Source organism: Caloenas nicobarica, chromosome 20 (genome assembly GCF_036013445.1).
Source record: "Caloenas nicobarica isolate bCalNic1 chromosome 20, bCalNic1.hap1, whole genome shotgun sequence".
NCBI lineage: Eukaryota > Metazoa > Chordata > Aves > Columbiformes > Columbidae > Caloenas > Caloenas nicobarica.
The window spans coordinates 7,662,267-7,679,349 of record NC_088264.1 but is presented as its reverse complement, the minus strand read 5'-3'; the positions used below and the strand labels follow the sequence as shown (position 1 = coordinate 7,679,349).

The following is a 17,083-nucleotide window of genomic DNA, read 5'->3' as shown; positions in this document are numbered from 1 at the left end:
GCAGGGAGCTGTGATGGATGCAGGCTTCCTGGCACCGCCTCATGCAGCAGAGATGAATTTTGTCTATTTTTAATTTCATTGCATTCCCCCAGTAAATCTCCCATGGGGAAAAGAAAACGTAAGCAAAAAAAAGAAAGGAGAAAAAAAAAAGCCAGCCCCAAACTAAAATAAAATGCTCTGTTTGATGGCTGCCTCCTGGGAGCAGGCAGCAGCCAGGATGCTATACCTGCCCTGCCCTATATTGCTTCGCAACCAGAACTAACCCAGGTACCAGCCATCAGGACATGCCCTCCCATCCTACCACCCCAAACTGCCTCCCTCCTCATCTCAAGACCCCTGGCTTAACTATCCCCAGCAGTCCTGCATCAGCGTTCCCCAGCCCGCCCTGGGCCTCAGCTGAGGCCCCGGGTGCGCCCAGGTCCGCAGCAGCGAGCATCCCCCCGGGCTGGTGCCCGCGCTGAGGATGCTGCAGGGCCAGGCGGGTGCTGGGGAGGGTGAACCCTCCTTGAGCCGCAGGCAGGGTGGTGGGGAGGAAAATCAGCCATGCAGTCCACCGGGGAAACTCCCTGCTGTAGGGATTGCTGCAGGCTAGCCAAAAAGGTTGGCATATTAAGCTTGTTAATTAATTACAGTAAATAAATGTTGCAACGAGAGCTGGATTCATGCCAAGGCCTTCACCAGCAGCTGTGCCAGGCCATGAACAGGTGATGGGGACGCCTCATTCAGTACTGTTCCTGCAGCATGGGGCAAACTTGGCAAAATTTGGCAATGAGGGCTTGGCTCTGCTGCCCGTCAGGGAAGTAGTCAGCAGAGCGACACTGCTCTGATTTATGTAGCAGCCTTGGCCCCTAAAGCATCAGAGGGGTCAAGTCTCTATAGAAACCCCACCAAAACACAAACACACACACACACAGCCTGTTCCCCAGCCCAGGAACCACGCTGCCAAGCCCTCTGTGCTTGGGAAAAGTCTGCGTGTCGCTAGGATGACTAGTGGGAGAGGGAAAACCAGCTGCTCCCACACCTGCTGCCCGAGCCCGGGGGATGCCGCTGTGGCTCGGACTCTCCCCACGGGCAGCACCAGCGCTCCTGTTCTGCAGCGCCCGCTGCGCGGTGGTGGAGCAGCTCCAAGGCTGAGGCCGCTATAAGGATGCAAGACGTCACAGGGGCACCGGGTCCCTGTTTTCCCCATCAAACACAGCCAGCAGGGTGCCTGTGTCCCCAGGGGGGCACAGCCAGCAGGCAGCTCAACAGGGCTCTTGCACAAACCTGCTGGAAGGGACAAGTCGGAGCAAGCGCTTCCCAGAGCCTGTGTTTGCCTTGGCAGCCCCAGGTTCTGTGCCTTGCTTTCCAGACACCGAGCTCCTAGGGGGAACAGCTGGCCATCTAAAACCAGGCCTGGCAGCGGGGCTGGTATCTGGCCAGGGACACGGGAATTCCCAGGGGTTGAGGGGGTGGGTCTATGCCCCCCACACTGCGTTCCTGTCTCGCTGCTGGGCTGGGCTTTCCCACCAGCAGCCCTGCTCAGGCGCTGTGGCTACTCAGCAAGCCCAGGCTGGGGGGAACAGTGTCACTTGCTATGTAACATCCCTCTGCTAGTTTTCCAGCCTGCAAAGCCGGGGAACATCCCATCCATCCCATCCCATCCATCCCATCCCATCCATCCATCCCGTCCCATCCATCCCGTCCCAGCTGCAGAGCCAGCACAGCCTCCTACAAGCCCATCCTGCTCTCAACCCAGGCAGCAGCCATGCCTTGTGCTGCACCAAGAGCAGCTCTGGCCTGGGTATCTTGGGCTTGGCTGGGGCTGAGGCTGCTCTGTCTTGCCCCAGGGGGAGCCAGCTGGGGCAGGACAATCGCGGCAGGGTCCCCACCCTGTCCTGGGACCGGAGGGATCCTGTGGAGCACACACAGCTTCTCCTGTCTCGCCACTCAGAGCTGAGCTGCACAACACATCTCTGAAAACCTTTATTGTCAGCAAATAACAAAAGTCAGCCCCGCAGCGGCGCAGGGAGCCCAGAGAGAGCGGGGGTGCTGGCACCCCAGGGCTCACTGCCCCGGCAGGTCCCCTGCACCAACCCCTCCCCAGCCTCCTGGGCAGCAGTGGGGCTGGGCGTGCACAGGGGGGACGGGTGAGACTGGGGGGCACGTGTCATTCTCCAAAGCAAGGGGCACATTTACAACTGCTTATAAATAAACAACAACAATGAGAAACCTCTGGCTCTGGGAAGCAGGCAGGCGTCCCGCTGCAGAGCCGCCAGCCCAATGTGCTCTGTCCTCCGCAGGTGGGGAGCAGCCAACTCCCCCGGGGCTGCAGATGCTGGGTGCCCCCCCAGCACAGGCTCTGCTGCCATGGGGGACCAGGCTGTGGGGGACCACCAACCCAAACCTGCCAGCAGAGCAGGCTGGGCACCTGCCCAGGTGCACGTACAAGGATGTCCTGGGGGTGCAAGGATGGGGATGCAGGGAGGTGCCAGAGCCTGCAACCCCAGCATCAGCTGGGGTCAACCATGAGCCCTGGGGAGAGTGAGAGCCAGGGCATGGAGCCTGGGAAGGGCCAGGAGAAGGGCAGCACTGCCAGATGTGCCAGAGCCCTCAGGGGACCCACAAGTCCCCAGTGGGTGGTGAGGAACAGGGCTGGGTGCCCATTGGGCTCAGCAGCCTGCGCCTTCCGTGTGAGGGGCAGCAGGGAGCACGCTCCCATGGTGGGACTCCTGCCACCACCTTCCCCCTGCTCTCAGCCCTTTGGGTGCCACCCGCTGTCCCCTGCACATGGTGACATCCCCACACTCGCCCCTTTGCCTCCCGTGCTCGGGGGGTTGGTGAGAGGGCCGCAGAGGGCAGAGCACATTGGGAACCACCAGAGACACCTTTTACCTTTGCCTTTAAACACTGAAGCTTATAGTAGAGACTATGATATATAACCCGGGGTGCAGGGCTGTCCTGCCCGGAGTAGGGACAGCAGAGAGAGCACAGCTCCGTGGCCAGCCTGGCGAGGGTCTGCTCCGGCTGTGAGCAGGAGGTTAGTACGGGGGCACAGAGCGGGCGGTGGGCAGGGGGTCACCGTCTAGGGCTGGTTCTTCGCCTCGGGGTCTTTGTCGTAGATGTAGCTTCCCACAGCTCCGGTGTTGACGCCTGCACAGGGGGAGATGCAGGAGGGTGAGCACCCAGGCGGGAAGGTGGCACGCTCCAGGGAGAGGTCCCCTCTGGGCAGTGGCATCAGCATGGATGGGGCTTGTGCCCCCGGGCACTCACCTTTTGGCCCGAAGAGGATCCCATAGCAGGGCTTGTGGCAGTACGGCTGTCCATCGTGCTGTGCAGGAAAGAGAGAGAAGCACGTCACCAGGGGGGCTGGGGAAAGGCCAGTCCCCAGGACACGTCCCCCCAGCTGGGCACCTCTCCTGCTCTGCTCAGCCCCTGCAGACACCCCTGGGCTGCGGGAGCTGCTCCTGCCAGCCCTGTCCTGCTCTCTTGCAAAGGCAGGGGCTGCCCAACCGCTGCGGCATGGCACAGCTCAGCCAGGAGATGCCATGCCAGCATCGCCTACGCGTGCTGCCCACGGCTCTCGGGGCTGGGACATCCTTACCTCGGCGTGGCCCCCCGGGGTCAGCGTCTTGCTGCAGCGCTCGCAGCGTAGGCAGGGACGGTGCCAGTCCTTCCCCAGAGAAGTCACCTTCTCAGCTGGAGTGGGGACAAGGAGAGAAGGTCACACTGGCCTCTCTGCCCACATATCAAGAGAAGCAAGCCCCTGGCTGAAGGAAGAAGCCTGCAGGCCACCAAAACAGCGGGAGCACCCCCTGGCGACATCACCTCTGCCCCTGTGCACCCACCCACCCCTCTGCTGCCTCACAGAAGTTGCCCAAGGACAGCTATTAAGCCCACGCCACCCAGCCGGGAGGTGACAGCAGGGGACGCAATGCAGATGAAGCCTGAGGCTACCCAGCCCCAGCCCAGGAGCTCCTCCAGGAGGACCCATCCCTGCAGGCTGCTCGGGCACGTTACCCTGTGCCCCTAGTCCCACCTTCAAGCTGAACATCCCCCCAGCCTGCCCCAGGGGTCCTGTACAGAGACCAAATGCCACAGGCATGTGCCACCCTGGGACATGCACCCACTGCCCACTTGCCACCTTACCAAAGTAGACTCTCTTGCCACAGCGTGGGCACATGTTGGGCTCCCCGGTGAAGGTGGTGACACTGGAGGCTGGAAGAAGAGTGGGTGGAGGAAGCAGAGGGACATCTCAGCCAGGACACACAGATGCAGAGGACCCCCCGCACACACCCTGCACCCCACACCATCACCAAATGCTCTGGACCAGCTGAACGCCACGGCTGAGGTCCAGGCTGCCCATCCCGCCCTGCCCCGCACCTTTGCTGGGTCCCTTGGGAGGCGCAGCGTTCACCTTCCTCTCCTCCACCTTCACCGGGTGCTCGATGGGTCCCGGAGCGGTTTGCCCCTCGATCTGCGGCTGCTCATAGATGTAGGATCCAGCGCCACCAATGTTCACCCCTGCAGTGGGGCACAGAGAGGCTGTGGTGGCCTGGGAGCGCTCGGGGTCCCCATCCTCCCCCCAGCCCCGCTGAGCCACGGGTCACCGCAAACACCGCTGCGCCTCAGCCCTCGCTTGCTTTCTCCTGACTCAGGCTCTCTCCAGCCACAGCTGGGATGGGAGAGTGACTCCACCTTCTGTCTGAATGTGAATTTCGTTTTTAAATACAAAAAAAAAAAGACAACTGTCAGGATAGACCCATCCCTCCAGCAGATCTCTTCTCCCTTGGCACAAGTGGGGTGGGAGGGTCAGGACTGCAAAGCGCTGGCTTTGATGCTCAGCACATGCCAGCCTGACTCCTGGGGTGCTTTTGGGGCCACAGCTCCCCACCAGCAGGGATGGGGGGACCTGGCCCCTCCTGCAGCCCTGGGCATGGCCGCACAGGCACAGGGGGAGCATGGACGTACCTTTGGGGCCAAAGAGCGTGGCGTAGCAGGGCTTGTGGCAGAAGGGCTTCCCATCGTGCTGGGGAGAGAGGGGAGTGTTAGGATGCTGAGCAGCGACCACGGTTCCCTGGCGATCACTTCCATCCCCACGGGTGTTCAGAGACCACCATGGCAATGCCTACACCCCAAAATGCACCGGCTTGCCGGTCCAGCGGCAGCAGCCCAACCCAACCTGAGCACTCGAGCATTTCACCTGCATCAAACGCTCCAGCTGTTGTGCCCATGCCACACCGCGGGGCTGGAGCCCCAGCACCCTGTGGCACTCCAGCTGAGAGGCACCTCCAAGCCCCAGCTCAGCAATGCGCCACTGGGACCCCATACGCCACCTCTTGGCCCATTAAGCATCCTGTGCACAGTCAGGCTGTTATTAGGCACACAGAGCGCCATGGCTTCCACCAAGCTTCGCCTCCCCCTCGTCCTGGCCCGAGATCAAAGGCCCCACACAGGCACTGGTCCCAGCCCAGCTGCTATCAGCCCTGCTATCGGCCGGGAGTGATTATCGCAGGAAGGCATGAAGCAGGTGATAAGCCCCTGAGCTCCCCACAGCCAGTGGGAACCGAGTCCAAGAGGAAAGAGAGCGCGTCTGTGGCTGGGGCGGGGGGTCAGCAGGGCTCCCACGCATGCCGCCCAGCGTGGAAAACCCATTGGGACCCCATCCTCAGGCACGATCCCACCCCATTGTTCAGCACCTCAGCCTGGCTTCGTGCCCCGTGCTCCTGCCCTCCATCCCCTCTGCCGCGAGGCAAGGATGTCTTGCCCAAGGCGAGCAGGGCGGTAGCTGAGCAGGAGCGATGTCCCCTCTCTCGCCCCCCGAGCCATGCCAAAGGTGAGCGCTGGGGGAGCAAGCAGGCAGCGGGCTGGCAGCAGGCAGCTGCAAAACATCGCTGGGCGTAAGCGTCAGTGTGCTCGCAGCATTACCATGCCAGAGGGGAGGGTAAACATTTAGCCGGTCTCCCCGCGACACCTTTCCAACCCAACCGGACACGTTGGCTTGAAAGATGAGAGAAAAAGCAGGGAAGGGCCAAATCCTGCTGTTGGTGCAATCAGTGGGGGCTTGGCTGCCACTCTCCATGAGGGCAGAACCCAGCCTTATATGGAGAAGCAGCAAATCCCCAGGACTTTACCCGGCCCAAAGCACAGAACAACCCACGCAGCCCCTTCCTCCTCAGCAGGACCAGCCGCACTCCCCCCAGGGGCTGGTGGCAGCCGGTATGGCTGTCCCTGCCACGGCCACCCGCTCCCCAGCTGTGCCGCCTGCTAACGCCGTGTTAAAGAGCTGGTGACACTCTGGCATGACAGGCGCTGCGCAAAGCCCGGGCACCGGGTGTCAACGCTGGGGCATCACACAAGAAAAACACAGCTGCTCCCAGGCCCCAGCACCCCGGCAGAGCCTGAGCGCCGAGCAGCTGCGGAGGAATGGCACTCCCAGGCACCAAAAGCAGCAGTGCCAAGCTAGCATCGCCATAGCAACCCACGCATCCCCAATTTTTAGTGTTTTTAAGCACACTCCAGTGCAGGCTCTTGGCACCCACACACCTCCGAAGCCAGCCTGGTGCACGGAGCTGCCTCAAGTGCTTGCCGGGGCATGCCGCAGGCTGCCCGGGGACCCACGCTGGGGTGGCACAGCCACCACATCGCACGTGGTGCCAGCACCACTCTGTGGCTGCCCGGGACTGTGCACGAGAGCTCTTGAGCACCACGGGTCCCAGCAGCAGCATTTGAAGCCACGGTGTGCACTCCTGGGCTTGTATGCCGCAGGGCCAGCCCATCCGCACAGCATCGGGCACCAGCTCCTGGGACTGCCCTTCCCGGCGTGCCGGATAGACCGCCAGGCCACCCCCGCATGGCAGCACAGCTCCCCCACCCCATCCGCCCCCGAGCTCTCACCTCGGCGTGCCCGCCCGGGGTCAGGGTCTTGTTGCAGCGCTCACACTTCAGGCAGAACTTGTGCCAGTCCTTGCCCAGGGAGGAGACCTTCTCGGCTGCAGGGAACGGAGAGAGAGGTGAGCGACTGCCCAGCACCTGCTAAAGCCCCTGGGGAAGCCAAACTCTGGGCACCATGTGGGGCTGCACTCGAGGGCAACTGCTCATCAGCACACTGTGCAAACCAGCCGCACTGCGGGGACCACTCTGCAGCCTGCAGGGTCCCCAGGGCTGTTCAGGCCACAGACATGGACCCCCCCAGCCTCCAGCCCCCTCAGCACTAGCTCTGCCGTCGCACAGATGCCCTTTCCCACGCACCAGTCCAGCAACGGCAGCGTTTTCTTTCCTACTCCCTGCATCTATTTTTACCCGCCACATTACCCAGAATAACCCTGCTCCCATTCAAATATTTGGTGTTACCATGCCCACCCCACCCGTTCCATCATGCCCCCCCTGCGCACACCCAGCCTCCGGGCTCCTGGGGAGCCTCAGCCGCAGCTCCAGCCCCCGCGCTGCTGCTGGGACACCCGCCTGCCTGCAGCCGGGAGGACGGGACAGCAGACAGCCTCCAGCGTCTCCAAGGGTGAATGTTTGGCCCTGGAAAACACTCGTCTCTTGGGTGTGTGAGTGCCCCCCCTCTGCCCCCAGCCTGGGGGCAGGTGTGACGTGTAGGTGGAGGCGGGCACCATCCCTGCATTGCCCCAGGGTGCCACCAACCTGTGGAGCAACTCGCTGCCGGCACCGAAAACAGTTTCAAAGCATCAGTGGGTGAACTCAGGTAAGGGAAATGCTTTGAGACGGGTTACACGAATGCACCTCCTCCAGCTGGCCCTGAGCTGTACGTCTCCAGGAGCACCCCGGGAGGTAGCACAGGCTGCCGGTCCTCATCCTGCACCCCCGGCATCGTGCTGGCCCCACCGCCGCCCAGCTCCTGGGGGGCCGGGCGCTGCCCTGTGCCCCCTGCCAGTTCCCGTTCACCCTCCCTCTTCCCTGCACATGTGCGGAGACAGCTGGAAAACAGCATGATCCTGCTAAAGCCACTGTAAAACCAAATCAGAAGAGCCAAATTAAATATTTAACAAGCAAATAAAAGTGCAACCGGAGCCTAGCCCTGCTCTACAAGAAGACCTCCTCTGCGACAGTGGGTTTCCCAGGGCTTTTTCCCCCCCAAGGACCTCAGCAAATGTCACCTGTTTGCATCAGGCCAAGATGAGGGTCAAGAGCTCCCTGAGGGCAGGTCCTGGCTGCCAGAGCCACGCTCCTCCCAAGGCAAACAGCTGTGTCCGGGGCACGCCGCAGGGACAAGATTAGCTGAAACGACTGCCATCACCACCCAAAAAATCAGCCCCAGTGCAGAGCCGGGTGGCCAGTGGCAGAGAAGGGCAGCGCAGGGCGGGGAGCTAGAGCCATCGCACCAGGGTGCAGGGGAGATCCCCAATAGCATCCCTGAGTAAGCACATGGAGGATGGGCTCGGGGGACCGGCATCAGCTGGAAGCAGCTCCGAACCCCCCTCCTGATGATGTCACACTCGAGTCCAGGCTGTTGGACCAAACCCCCGGGGCACGCAGCCCCCAGCCCTGCAAGTGCTCCCCAAAAGTGAGGAGGACACAGAGGTCCCACTGCCCTGGGGCTGTTGCAGAAGCCCTGCATCCCTCCAGCCCCCCCGGCAGGAACGGGTGCCTCCCCGGGGTGACCAGGGAGGGAAACGGAGCGTGACAAGCTGCAAGCGGAGCCAGGGGCTCGGGGCCAAAGAGCCGCTCGGCTTTGTCACAGCGGATGCGCAGCCAGGCCAGGCTGCGCTTCGGCTGCGCCACCCCCGGCTCCCCCCACCGCCCCGGCCCAGCGCCGTCGCAGCCCTGGGTACAAAGCAAGGAGGAAGCTCCCGGCGGATGTTTTCCAGAGGCCATTGCAATTACAGCCAGCCACAGCCCACACCAGCTCCTTCCTGTCCCCGTGACATGACATGCCCCCCGCACTGTCCCCCCCTCCATAAGATTTCAAGAAGCTGTAAATCCCTGCTGCTCCCTGATGAACGCACCCCCCCGCCAAGGCCACACAGAGCAAGAGAGACCCCGCCAGCACCTGCAGTGCCTGGCAGGGGACAGGGCAGGAGGGAGGAGGTGGCCGGTGCACCGTCCTGCTCCCAGGGCATGGGGACAGCCCGGGAGCCACGGGGGATGCCCCTTGCCTGCAGGTTGAAATGCCATGCAGAAGTTGGTCAGGCATCCTTTGCGTGTAAACAAGGGCTCCCAGGGGGGCCACGGCTGGGGCCAGCACAGCCAGGATGACTCTCCAGGCTGCATTGTTCGCGTGGAGCAGAGGAAGCAGCTTGGAGCCACCCCAGCCCACGTCCAGCGCAGTGAGTCCCGCCTGTGGCTGCGCTGCCCATAAATCACTGCAAGGGAAAGCACCAGCACCCAGATTTCACATCACCCAGCCACCTCTGCTCCACTGCTGCATCGGCTCCAGGGGACATGTCTCTGGCCACGTCCTCCCAACGCGGCAGACACCCCATGGGCAGCTGCTGGGGGGAGCCCTGCTCCACACCGCCCGACTTGGGGGGACACCCCAGCATCAGCACTGCAAGGGCAGCCAGGAGTGAAGCAGCACTGGGGCTTTGAGCAGCTCTGTCCGGGGAGTGTGGGGTGGCACAGAGCCTCAGAGCAGACTTTGCTCATCCAGACATCACCCCACACCCAGCCACTGCCACCAAACGCCATGCCCTGCCATGCCAGGAAGGGATGGGCCAGCGCCCTCGTCCTCTCAGCATCACACCAAGCACACACACGTCCTGCCCTGCTTGCTGGATCCCACATCCACATGCTCAGCCTGAGGCCAGATGCACCCCTCAAGCCCTCCAAAGCTAAACTGCCTGTGCAGCACACGCCGGGATGGGCAGAGTTAAGGGTACTTGGCTGCAGCAATTTGGCCACTGCCAAATGTGCATGACTCAGGGTTTGTCTGCCCAGGGTTACTTGGTGCATCAATAGTAAACCTCTCCCGGGGTGAAATGCCCCCACGGAGGAGAGGCAGAGGCATGACCAGGTACCTGGCCAGCTGCTGGATGTAGCTGTGGGGTGGATTTGCACTGTGCAGTGGGGGCAGCCCACTCTGATGAGGATCGCCGCTATAGCCAGGGAAAAATCAGAGGCCAGGAGCAGGAAAGCACCCGAGGGGGCTGCTGAGGTGGTTTGCTCCCCACAGTCTGCTCCCCAAGGCTCTGTGGCAGCCCCACCCGAGAGACAACGCGGCTCATCCCTTAATTATCCACCGTGCCCAGGCAAGGCAGCTGGCATGGGCCAGGAGTGGGTGCACCTTCTAGGGGTGGGAAGGGAGCATCCCTCCTCCCAGCCCCAGCGCTAGGGGCACGCCGAGCTGGCTCCAAACCCTCACACAGGTATTTCCATGGCCTGATGTCAGCGCTGCTTCCAGCCGGAGGCTTATTCAGCAAAAGCAACCATAGCTGCAGTTGCGTCTCTGCAAAGGGCTGGGCTGTGCCCCATCCATCCCACCACAGTCCGGGGAGGACACGGGGAAGGGCTGACAAAGCCCAGTCTGGTGATAAAGGTGCCAAATCCCCACAGGGACCCAGCAACAGACAACACTGGAGGAGAGGGATGCTGCCAGACCAACTGCAGATATGCTTCAAAGCAGTCACAGGCACAAAGGAATAAATAAGAGAGACGAGTGCGGGGAAAGGAGCCTGGTAAATGGCTGGAAACAAAGCCGAGATTCCAGGCAGCCAGCAGGCTTGTCTGGTCCCCAGCCCCTTGCAGCATGGCTGGGAGATGAAAAAGGCAGAGGGACAGCCTGAGGATGTCCCACCGGCCATGCAGGGCTCTGCCACCAGCCGTGGTGCCCCGCCAGCCTCTTGGAAGGGTCTGCGCTGCCTCCCCGCATCCCCCACGCCATCCCCCCCTGCCCTCCTCGGGCACGGCCAGGCAGCTCCTCTCCCCTGTCACACAGCCGGTACCGGCAGTTACACCGCGCTGTGATTTTGTGGCCAAGACGTACATATTTAGCTCCGCTGCAGCATGGCGAGGCGAGCCCTCCGGCCCCGAGCCGCTCGCTCGCTGGGCTCTCTCCAAGTGCTCAACAAAGCCAGCTCAGTACCGCCTCGCCAGGGAGCGGAGCCGTCCCCTCCCAAGGGAAAAGAAGGAATACCACAGGCGGGGGGTCCCACTTGCCAGGGCTTCACTTCCAGCCCAACAGAGAGGCAAGGTCTTCCCCAGACCCATGTCCCCACGTAGCCAAGCCCCTTGGGCATGAGTGAGCCCTGTTTGATTTCCAGCCGCAGCCCTAATGCACAGCATGGCTCCCGGCCACCCCGCTGCTCCCCGCTGACAAAACCTCACCTACTGCAGGCACTTTCCTGGCCCTGAGCCTCAAACCTCCCGCTCTGGTTCACAGGACCAGGGCAGCCTCCAGCAAATCCCTCTCCACTTTCCACGGGGCTGCTGTACTTCATCAAGCACCGTCTGCACAGGATGCGCCCCTCCGGCTCCGAGGCCGGGCAGCTCCACCGTGGCTGTGCTGGGAGAGGAGGAGCAGCATTTCTTGCTGGGCACTGGGTTCAGCCAGGGCTGAGCCCAAGAAATCAGCTGCTTTCTTGCTGGAGTGCAGACATCTATGCGAGGTGTTGAGGGCCGGTGGAGAGCCGGGACATGGACAGGCACATGAGAAAAATGGGTAATTGTTGGTCCAGAGCACGTTGTTCCTCCTGCCCGCTGAGATAACATCTCCAGCAGGCAGTGCAGGGAGGATGAGACAGTCTCCTGGCTGGTGTCAGTGAGAGCAGGACTGGGAGAGCTGCTGGAGCAGCCAAACCTGTTTCAGTGTCCCTCCAGCCCCACGGCTCCTCACCTCCCCAGCCCGTGAAGGCACAACCAGTGTGAACAGAGCTGGCAGCAGGAGAGGATGCTCGGGAGCTCCCGGAGGACCAGAGCACCAGCGTTCCCCACCAGCAAGTGCACAGCAGGCTGGCGGGAGAGCTCTCCCACCAGCATGCCAGGACCTGTCCCCACCATCCCCTCCCTGCTTGCTCCAGCGTCTCCCAGCCCACTGGCAGGAGTGATGGGCACAGCCACCCAACCACAGCCAGAAGTGGCACCACGGCACATGCTCCAGGATCCATATGTGATTGCAACATAGCAGCGACAGATTTTCCATTACCTCTCCCTTGGGCGTTCCTCCTCTGCCTTTCCTCGCCTCTGCTTTCCATTCCCATCGCCTCACCTCTCCCCATCCTTGTGCTCCTACCAGGGACAGGGAGGGAGGACGGCAGCACAGGGCGCTCTGCCCAAGACCTGCCTGGGACCTGAGACGTGGGTGCAGAGCTCCACAAACCAGACACCAAACGGAGTCACTCAGGACCAGTCCGGCTCACAGAGAGCTGCCTGCCAGCCCCAAGCCACCGGCACCACAGCCCCGGGAGCAGCACCGGTACCGCAGGCTGGCGGCGACAGGGAGAGCCGGACATCGGGCCAGTCAGCATAAACCCCTGGCACAAGCCCTGCAGATCCCTGTGTCGCACAGCAGCTGAGCCCCAGCTCTCTGCAAGGCAGGGAACTGCCCGCGAATACGCACACGAGATGCCAGCACCACACGGTGCAGGAGCCCCAGCAGCTCCAGCAAAGCATGTACCTCACAGCGCATGAGAGCAAAGGGACCGGCACCTCACAGCGCCTTGTCCCACCCTCCCACAGATAATTTTCTATAGCTCACGCTATTTTCCTGAGGGAAAAGCTAATGCTAATCAGCCCATCCTTCAGCTTCCCGCAGAGGCATGTCCCCCGGCAAGGCCCTGCGCAGGGAGCAGGGAACTGGTGCATCCTTAGTTACTGTTCTGTAAGATCCACGCACGCTCTGAGAGCAGCCCCGAGACAGCGGAGCAGGCACTACCCACGGAGCCCAGCCAGCCTTCACGCTGGCAAGCCTGGGGCCGTGCCGATGCTGACGTGCCGACTGCTATGACGGCTGCACTTGAAGAGCCGCTCCCTTTGCTAGGGATGGCTATAATTGAAATAAAGCTCTCCTGCCCCTCCGCCCGGCCGCTGGCGGGTCACCATCTCCCAACAGCCAGTGCCCAGAGCCAAGGACAGCGGTTACTTATTAATTGCAGAGTGGCTTCTGCAGCTTGAATTTCTGCAGGGCTAACCTGTCGGCACAGTGCTCTGCAGGAACAGCACCCCACACCTTGCTGCACCCCATGTCTCGCTGCACCCCTCTCCTCCAGCACGCCCAGGATGTCAGCCTGACAGCAGCGCCAGGCATGCTCTGAGCACATCGGGCTCGGACCCTCCTTGCTTCCCAGCTGGATTTGTCTGTGTCCTTATTCCCCTCTGGCACTGCACCAGCAAACCATCCCCAGAGAGCAGCTTTTCTGCTCCAGCTGCAGACACAGACAGGACAAGCCCCAGGGCTACCAGGTGGCTCCCATGCGCTTTTAGGATGCCTCTTCCCAAACAAACAGCACAGCAGCCTCCCACCGTCCCTCGGACAGCCCAGCACGTGCAGAGAGCTCCCCGAAAGCTGCCTGCCGAAGGACCCCGCTGCACGTGTGCTTGCCGCATCCCTGGGGCTTTTGCCTGGGCCGCGCTTGGGATGGGAAAACAGGAAACCCCCACTGCTGCGCTCCCCCGCTGTGCACTGAGAAGAGAGCACGGGAGGCGGAAAGGCTTGGCCAGGGCTCCCGGCGACCCTGCAAAACTCATTTAAGGCTAGTGATGCAGAAGGGAGCTGGGGAAACGCGTGGCTGCTTGGCTTCACGCGACTCCGGTCCCTTCCAGCGCTTCCTGCCAGAAGAGATAACCCAACCCCAGCCCGCTGCCACCTGCCCGCACGGGATGGGAACCGGCCCCGGCAGCGCCGCTCCGCCGGTTAAACATTCACTTCTTCCCTCCAGCCTCCCCAAAGCGGGAAAGTTAGCCCCAGCTGCTCCTGGAAACAATGTCACAGACCTCGGCCTGCTTGAAAAAAAAAAAAAAAGCCAGAAAACTATTTTTATATTTCCTTGTGCTTTTTAAAGGAAAAAAGCTCATTCTGTAGCTCAGGAAACACCCACATCCTCCTGACTGCGCAGGGAGGAGCCCGCTGGATTTTTCCAGGGAGCGTGAAGCAACAGGCGGGTTGGAAATGAGTTTTCCATCGGTACCCACGACTGTTGGTGTTGGTCAGCCGCTCCAGCACCGCGCAGGGCCGGGAGCAGGGCGCAGTGGCATTTCCCACACATGACCCACGGCTGCAATCCCAAGCATTCGAGAAGTTATAGTTGCCAGTGTTCATTCAGCACAGGCGAGGAGCGCTCCTGAACAAGCGTGGCTTTATGAATCACCTCCCCGTTCAGCTTCGGGCAGGCTGAGGAATTCACAAGCGTTACCCAGCCCCGGGTGCAGTGCTCCCGTCACCTTCCCACCAAACCACGCGGTCCGTCGGGAGGAAACTCAGGAGCCACGTCCCAGAAAGGCGGCGCAGAGATTGCATCCAGTTTCTATGCGTTAAATAAACGGACCTGGGGTTTATTCTGCCAGCGCCTGGGCGGTTCCTCAAGGAAAAGCTCAAGGCGCCAGCAAGGACATGCTCCAGCCTATCTTAACGCCAAGCAGAGAAGTTTTGGGCTCGCTCCTGCTTTGACTCAGCTCCTGGTCTCTCTTAGGGGCAGTGGTGGCCACAGAGGCACCTGTCTCCTGCCTGCCCACAGGGCAAGGTGTCCCCTGGGGGGACAGGGATGGGGAAGCCAAGGAGCAGCAAAGACCCTGACATGGACCCCTACACCCACAGAAACCCGCCTGGGTGCTGAGAGAGCCGGCACGCAGCTGGGGACATGGGGTACAGCACTCCGCCCCCCCCAGCCCATGACCCTAAGAGACCCACAAGTCCCCCAGCACATGGGGAGGGAGAAAGAGCGTGGGCACGGCTGGGGCTTCCCCTCCCGGCGCAGCCTGGCCTGCTCGGGCAGCGAGGCAGGGGGCCCCAAGCCCAGCCCTGGCCCCCCGGCAGGGCAGGCTCACCCCCAGGGTGAGAGGAGGGACTCTGACCCCGCGCCAGTGCCCAGCTGGCTGGACAGACACGCTATTTTCTGCTTAAAAAGGAAAAGATTCACACAAGGAAAGACATCCAAGGGGCCGAGCCCTTCCCACCCCCACACAAATAGGTTTATTTAAAGGAGGAAGACAGCAAATTCCTATTTCTCTGTGTTTACTTGGAGATGGCCAGAAAGGAATGAAAGCACCAATGCCTCAAACGCCCAGGCACCACCACGACCCTTTGGCATTTCTCCACCAAACAAACATGCTGAGGCAGCAGGGGCTGGACCCTGGAGCATCAGAGGGAGACGGGCAGGGAGGGGTGCAGGCGGCAGCACCGGGACAGCTGGATCCCATCACCAGCAGGTTCCAGGAGGCAGCTCAGGCTGGAGTGCCTGATCCATCCCCAGAGCCCCCGATCTATCCCCAGAGCCCCCCAAGCCTGCAGCGCAGCCCTGAGGATGCCCACCCCGAGGCCGGGGGGTCAGGTCGCTCCCTGGGGTCTCCTGGCTGGGCACCACCATGTAGGGGAGAAGCGGGTTGGGGCAAGCTCCACGGTGAGCGGTGGTGAGGCACCAGCGCTGGGGATCAGCCCTTGCTTTCACCTCCACCCCCGGCATTTTCTGCAACCTGGGTGGCGGTGCTCACCCCGGGATGCCTGACGGGAGGCACCTTAGCCCTCGTTCCCAGAGATCCTGACCAGCCACAACCCCAAGCAGGGATCTCGGAGACCTGCAGGGACTCGCTGGTGCCCAAAGCCGGCCCGGGCATGCTGACATGGACCTCTAAGCCCAGACGCTGCCTTTGAAAAAGTCACATAGAAACCCCAAACCATTCATTAGCTCACCCACTCGGGAACAGCCTGCAGAGGGCTGGGCGAGAGCCGAGATGGGGAGGGATGAACAGCACACCTGGAGCAAGGTTTGCAGGGAATGGGAACAAATTAGCTGAGAGGAGGTTTTGTTCGCACCTACAACCACCTGCTCCTTCACACCAAGAGACCCCCCCACCTCCTGGGAGCCCCCTGCCCACCCTGGGACTGCACATCCCAGCCCAGCACCCATCCACGTTAGACGGGCCAGGCTCCCCTATGACCCAGGCCAGTGGGCACAGGGGGGCCCGGGTGCCCCCCAGCACCAAAACAAGCTGTGGGCACAGACCCTGACCACAGCTCCTCACCCTTTGCTTCACCTCCTCAGGCCAGCGAAAAGGGGAAGGTGCATGGACCCCCCCTGCCACCCACCCCCCTTTTGTCCCCCACCCCAAGGCCAGCCGGCAGCATCCCCCAGCGCAACCCAGGGGTGGGCGTCGTGGGGGGACAGAGCCACTGCGAGAGGGAACGCCGGGGGAGAGGCAGCTGCTGCCGGGCCGGGCTCTGGGCGATGGGTGCACCCCGCTGGGGATGCGCCGGGCTTGGGGCGGCGGAGCCGGGGACACACCCAGGCACCGGGGGACACACCGGGGCTTGGGGAAGGGAGAGCCGGGGGTGAGTGCCGGCTCCGGGGTGGGCGACCGGGGACAGAGCGGGGGAGCCGGGGGTGAGCCGGGGCGCGGGGAGGGGGATGCGGGGATGCGCTCACCGAAATACACGGTCTTTTCGCACTTGGGGCACTTGGATGCCATGGCGGGAGAGGAGAACGGAGGAGAACGGAGCTGAGCCGAGCCGCGCCGAGCCGTGCCGCGCCGTGCGCCCCGCTCCGCCCGGCCCCCGCCCACTGCCCCGCCGCCCGGGGGGAGCGGGGCGGGGCTGCCCGCCGAGCGTCTGCCCGGCTCGGTACGAGCGGCACGGACCGGCTCGGCACGGACCGGCTCGGCGCGGCCCCCGGCGCGGCAGGTGCACGGCGGAGCCCCCGCCCGGGATAAACCTTCTCTGCCCTGTTCCCCATCTCCGAAAGCCCAAAGGATGCGAGTGCTCAGGAATCCCCTTTTCTGGGGAAAAAAAAATTAAAAGGTTGCAGTTAAACAGCAAGACCTGTGTTGTTTTTACCAGCTCTGTGCTCGGTCCCCTCCGGTGCACACCCAGGCAGCAGAGACACCTTGCCTGAACCTGGGTGAGCTGGCACCGACCCACAGGACCAGCAGGTCCCATTGCCATGACCCCCAGCCCCAGAATCCATGCGAGAAATGGAGCAAGCACAGGAGCCAT

General features: G+C 62.4%; 1 protein-coding gene across 1 annotated transcript; it reads right to left on the bottom strand.

Moving 5' to 3' along the window:
* Nucleotides 1-1,953: 1,953 nt before the first annotated feature.
* CRIP2 (cysteine rich protein 2) lies at nucleotides 1,954-16,640 on the bottom strand. The gene is made up of 8 exons (XM_065648996.1): nucleotides 16,518-16,640; nucleotides 6,877-6,971; nucleotides 4,951-5,008; nucleotides 4,363-4,503; nucleotides 4,129-4,197; nucleotides 3,584-3,678; nucleotides 3,253-3,310; nucleotides 1,954-3,132 (listed from the first exon to the last, which is right to left on the bottom strand). The coding sequence occupies exons 1-8, from the start codon at nucleotides 16,558-16,560 to the stop codon at nucleotides 3,065-3,067; spliced, it is 627 nt and encodes a 208-aa protein (XP_065505068.1). The 5' UTR covers nucleotides 16,561-16,640; the 3' UTR covers nucleotides 1,954-3,064.
* Nucleotides 16,641-17,083: the final 443 nt, after the last annotated feature.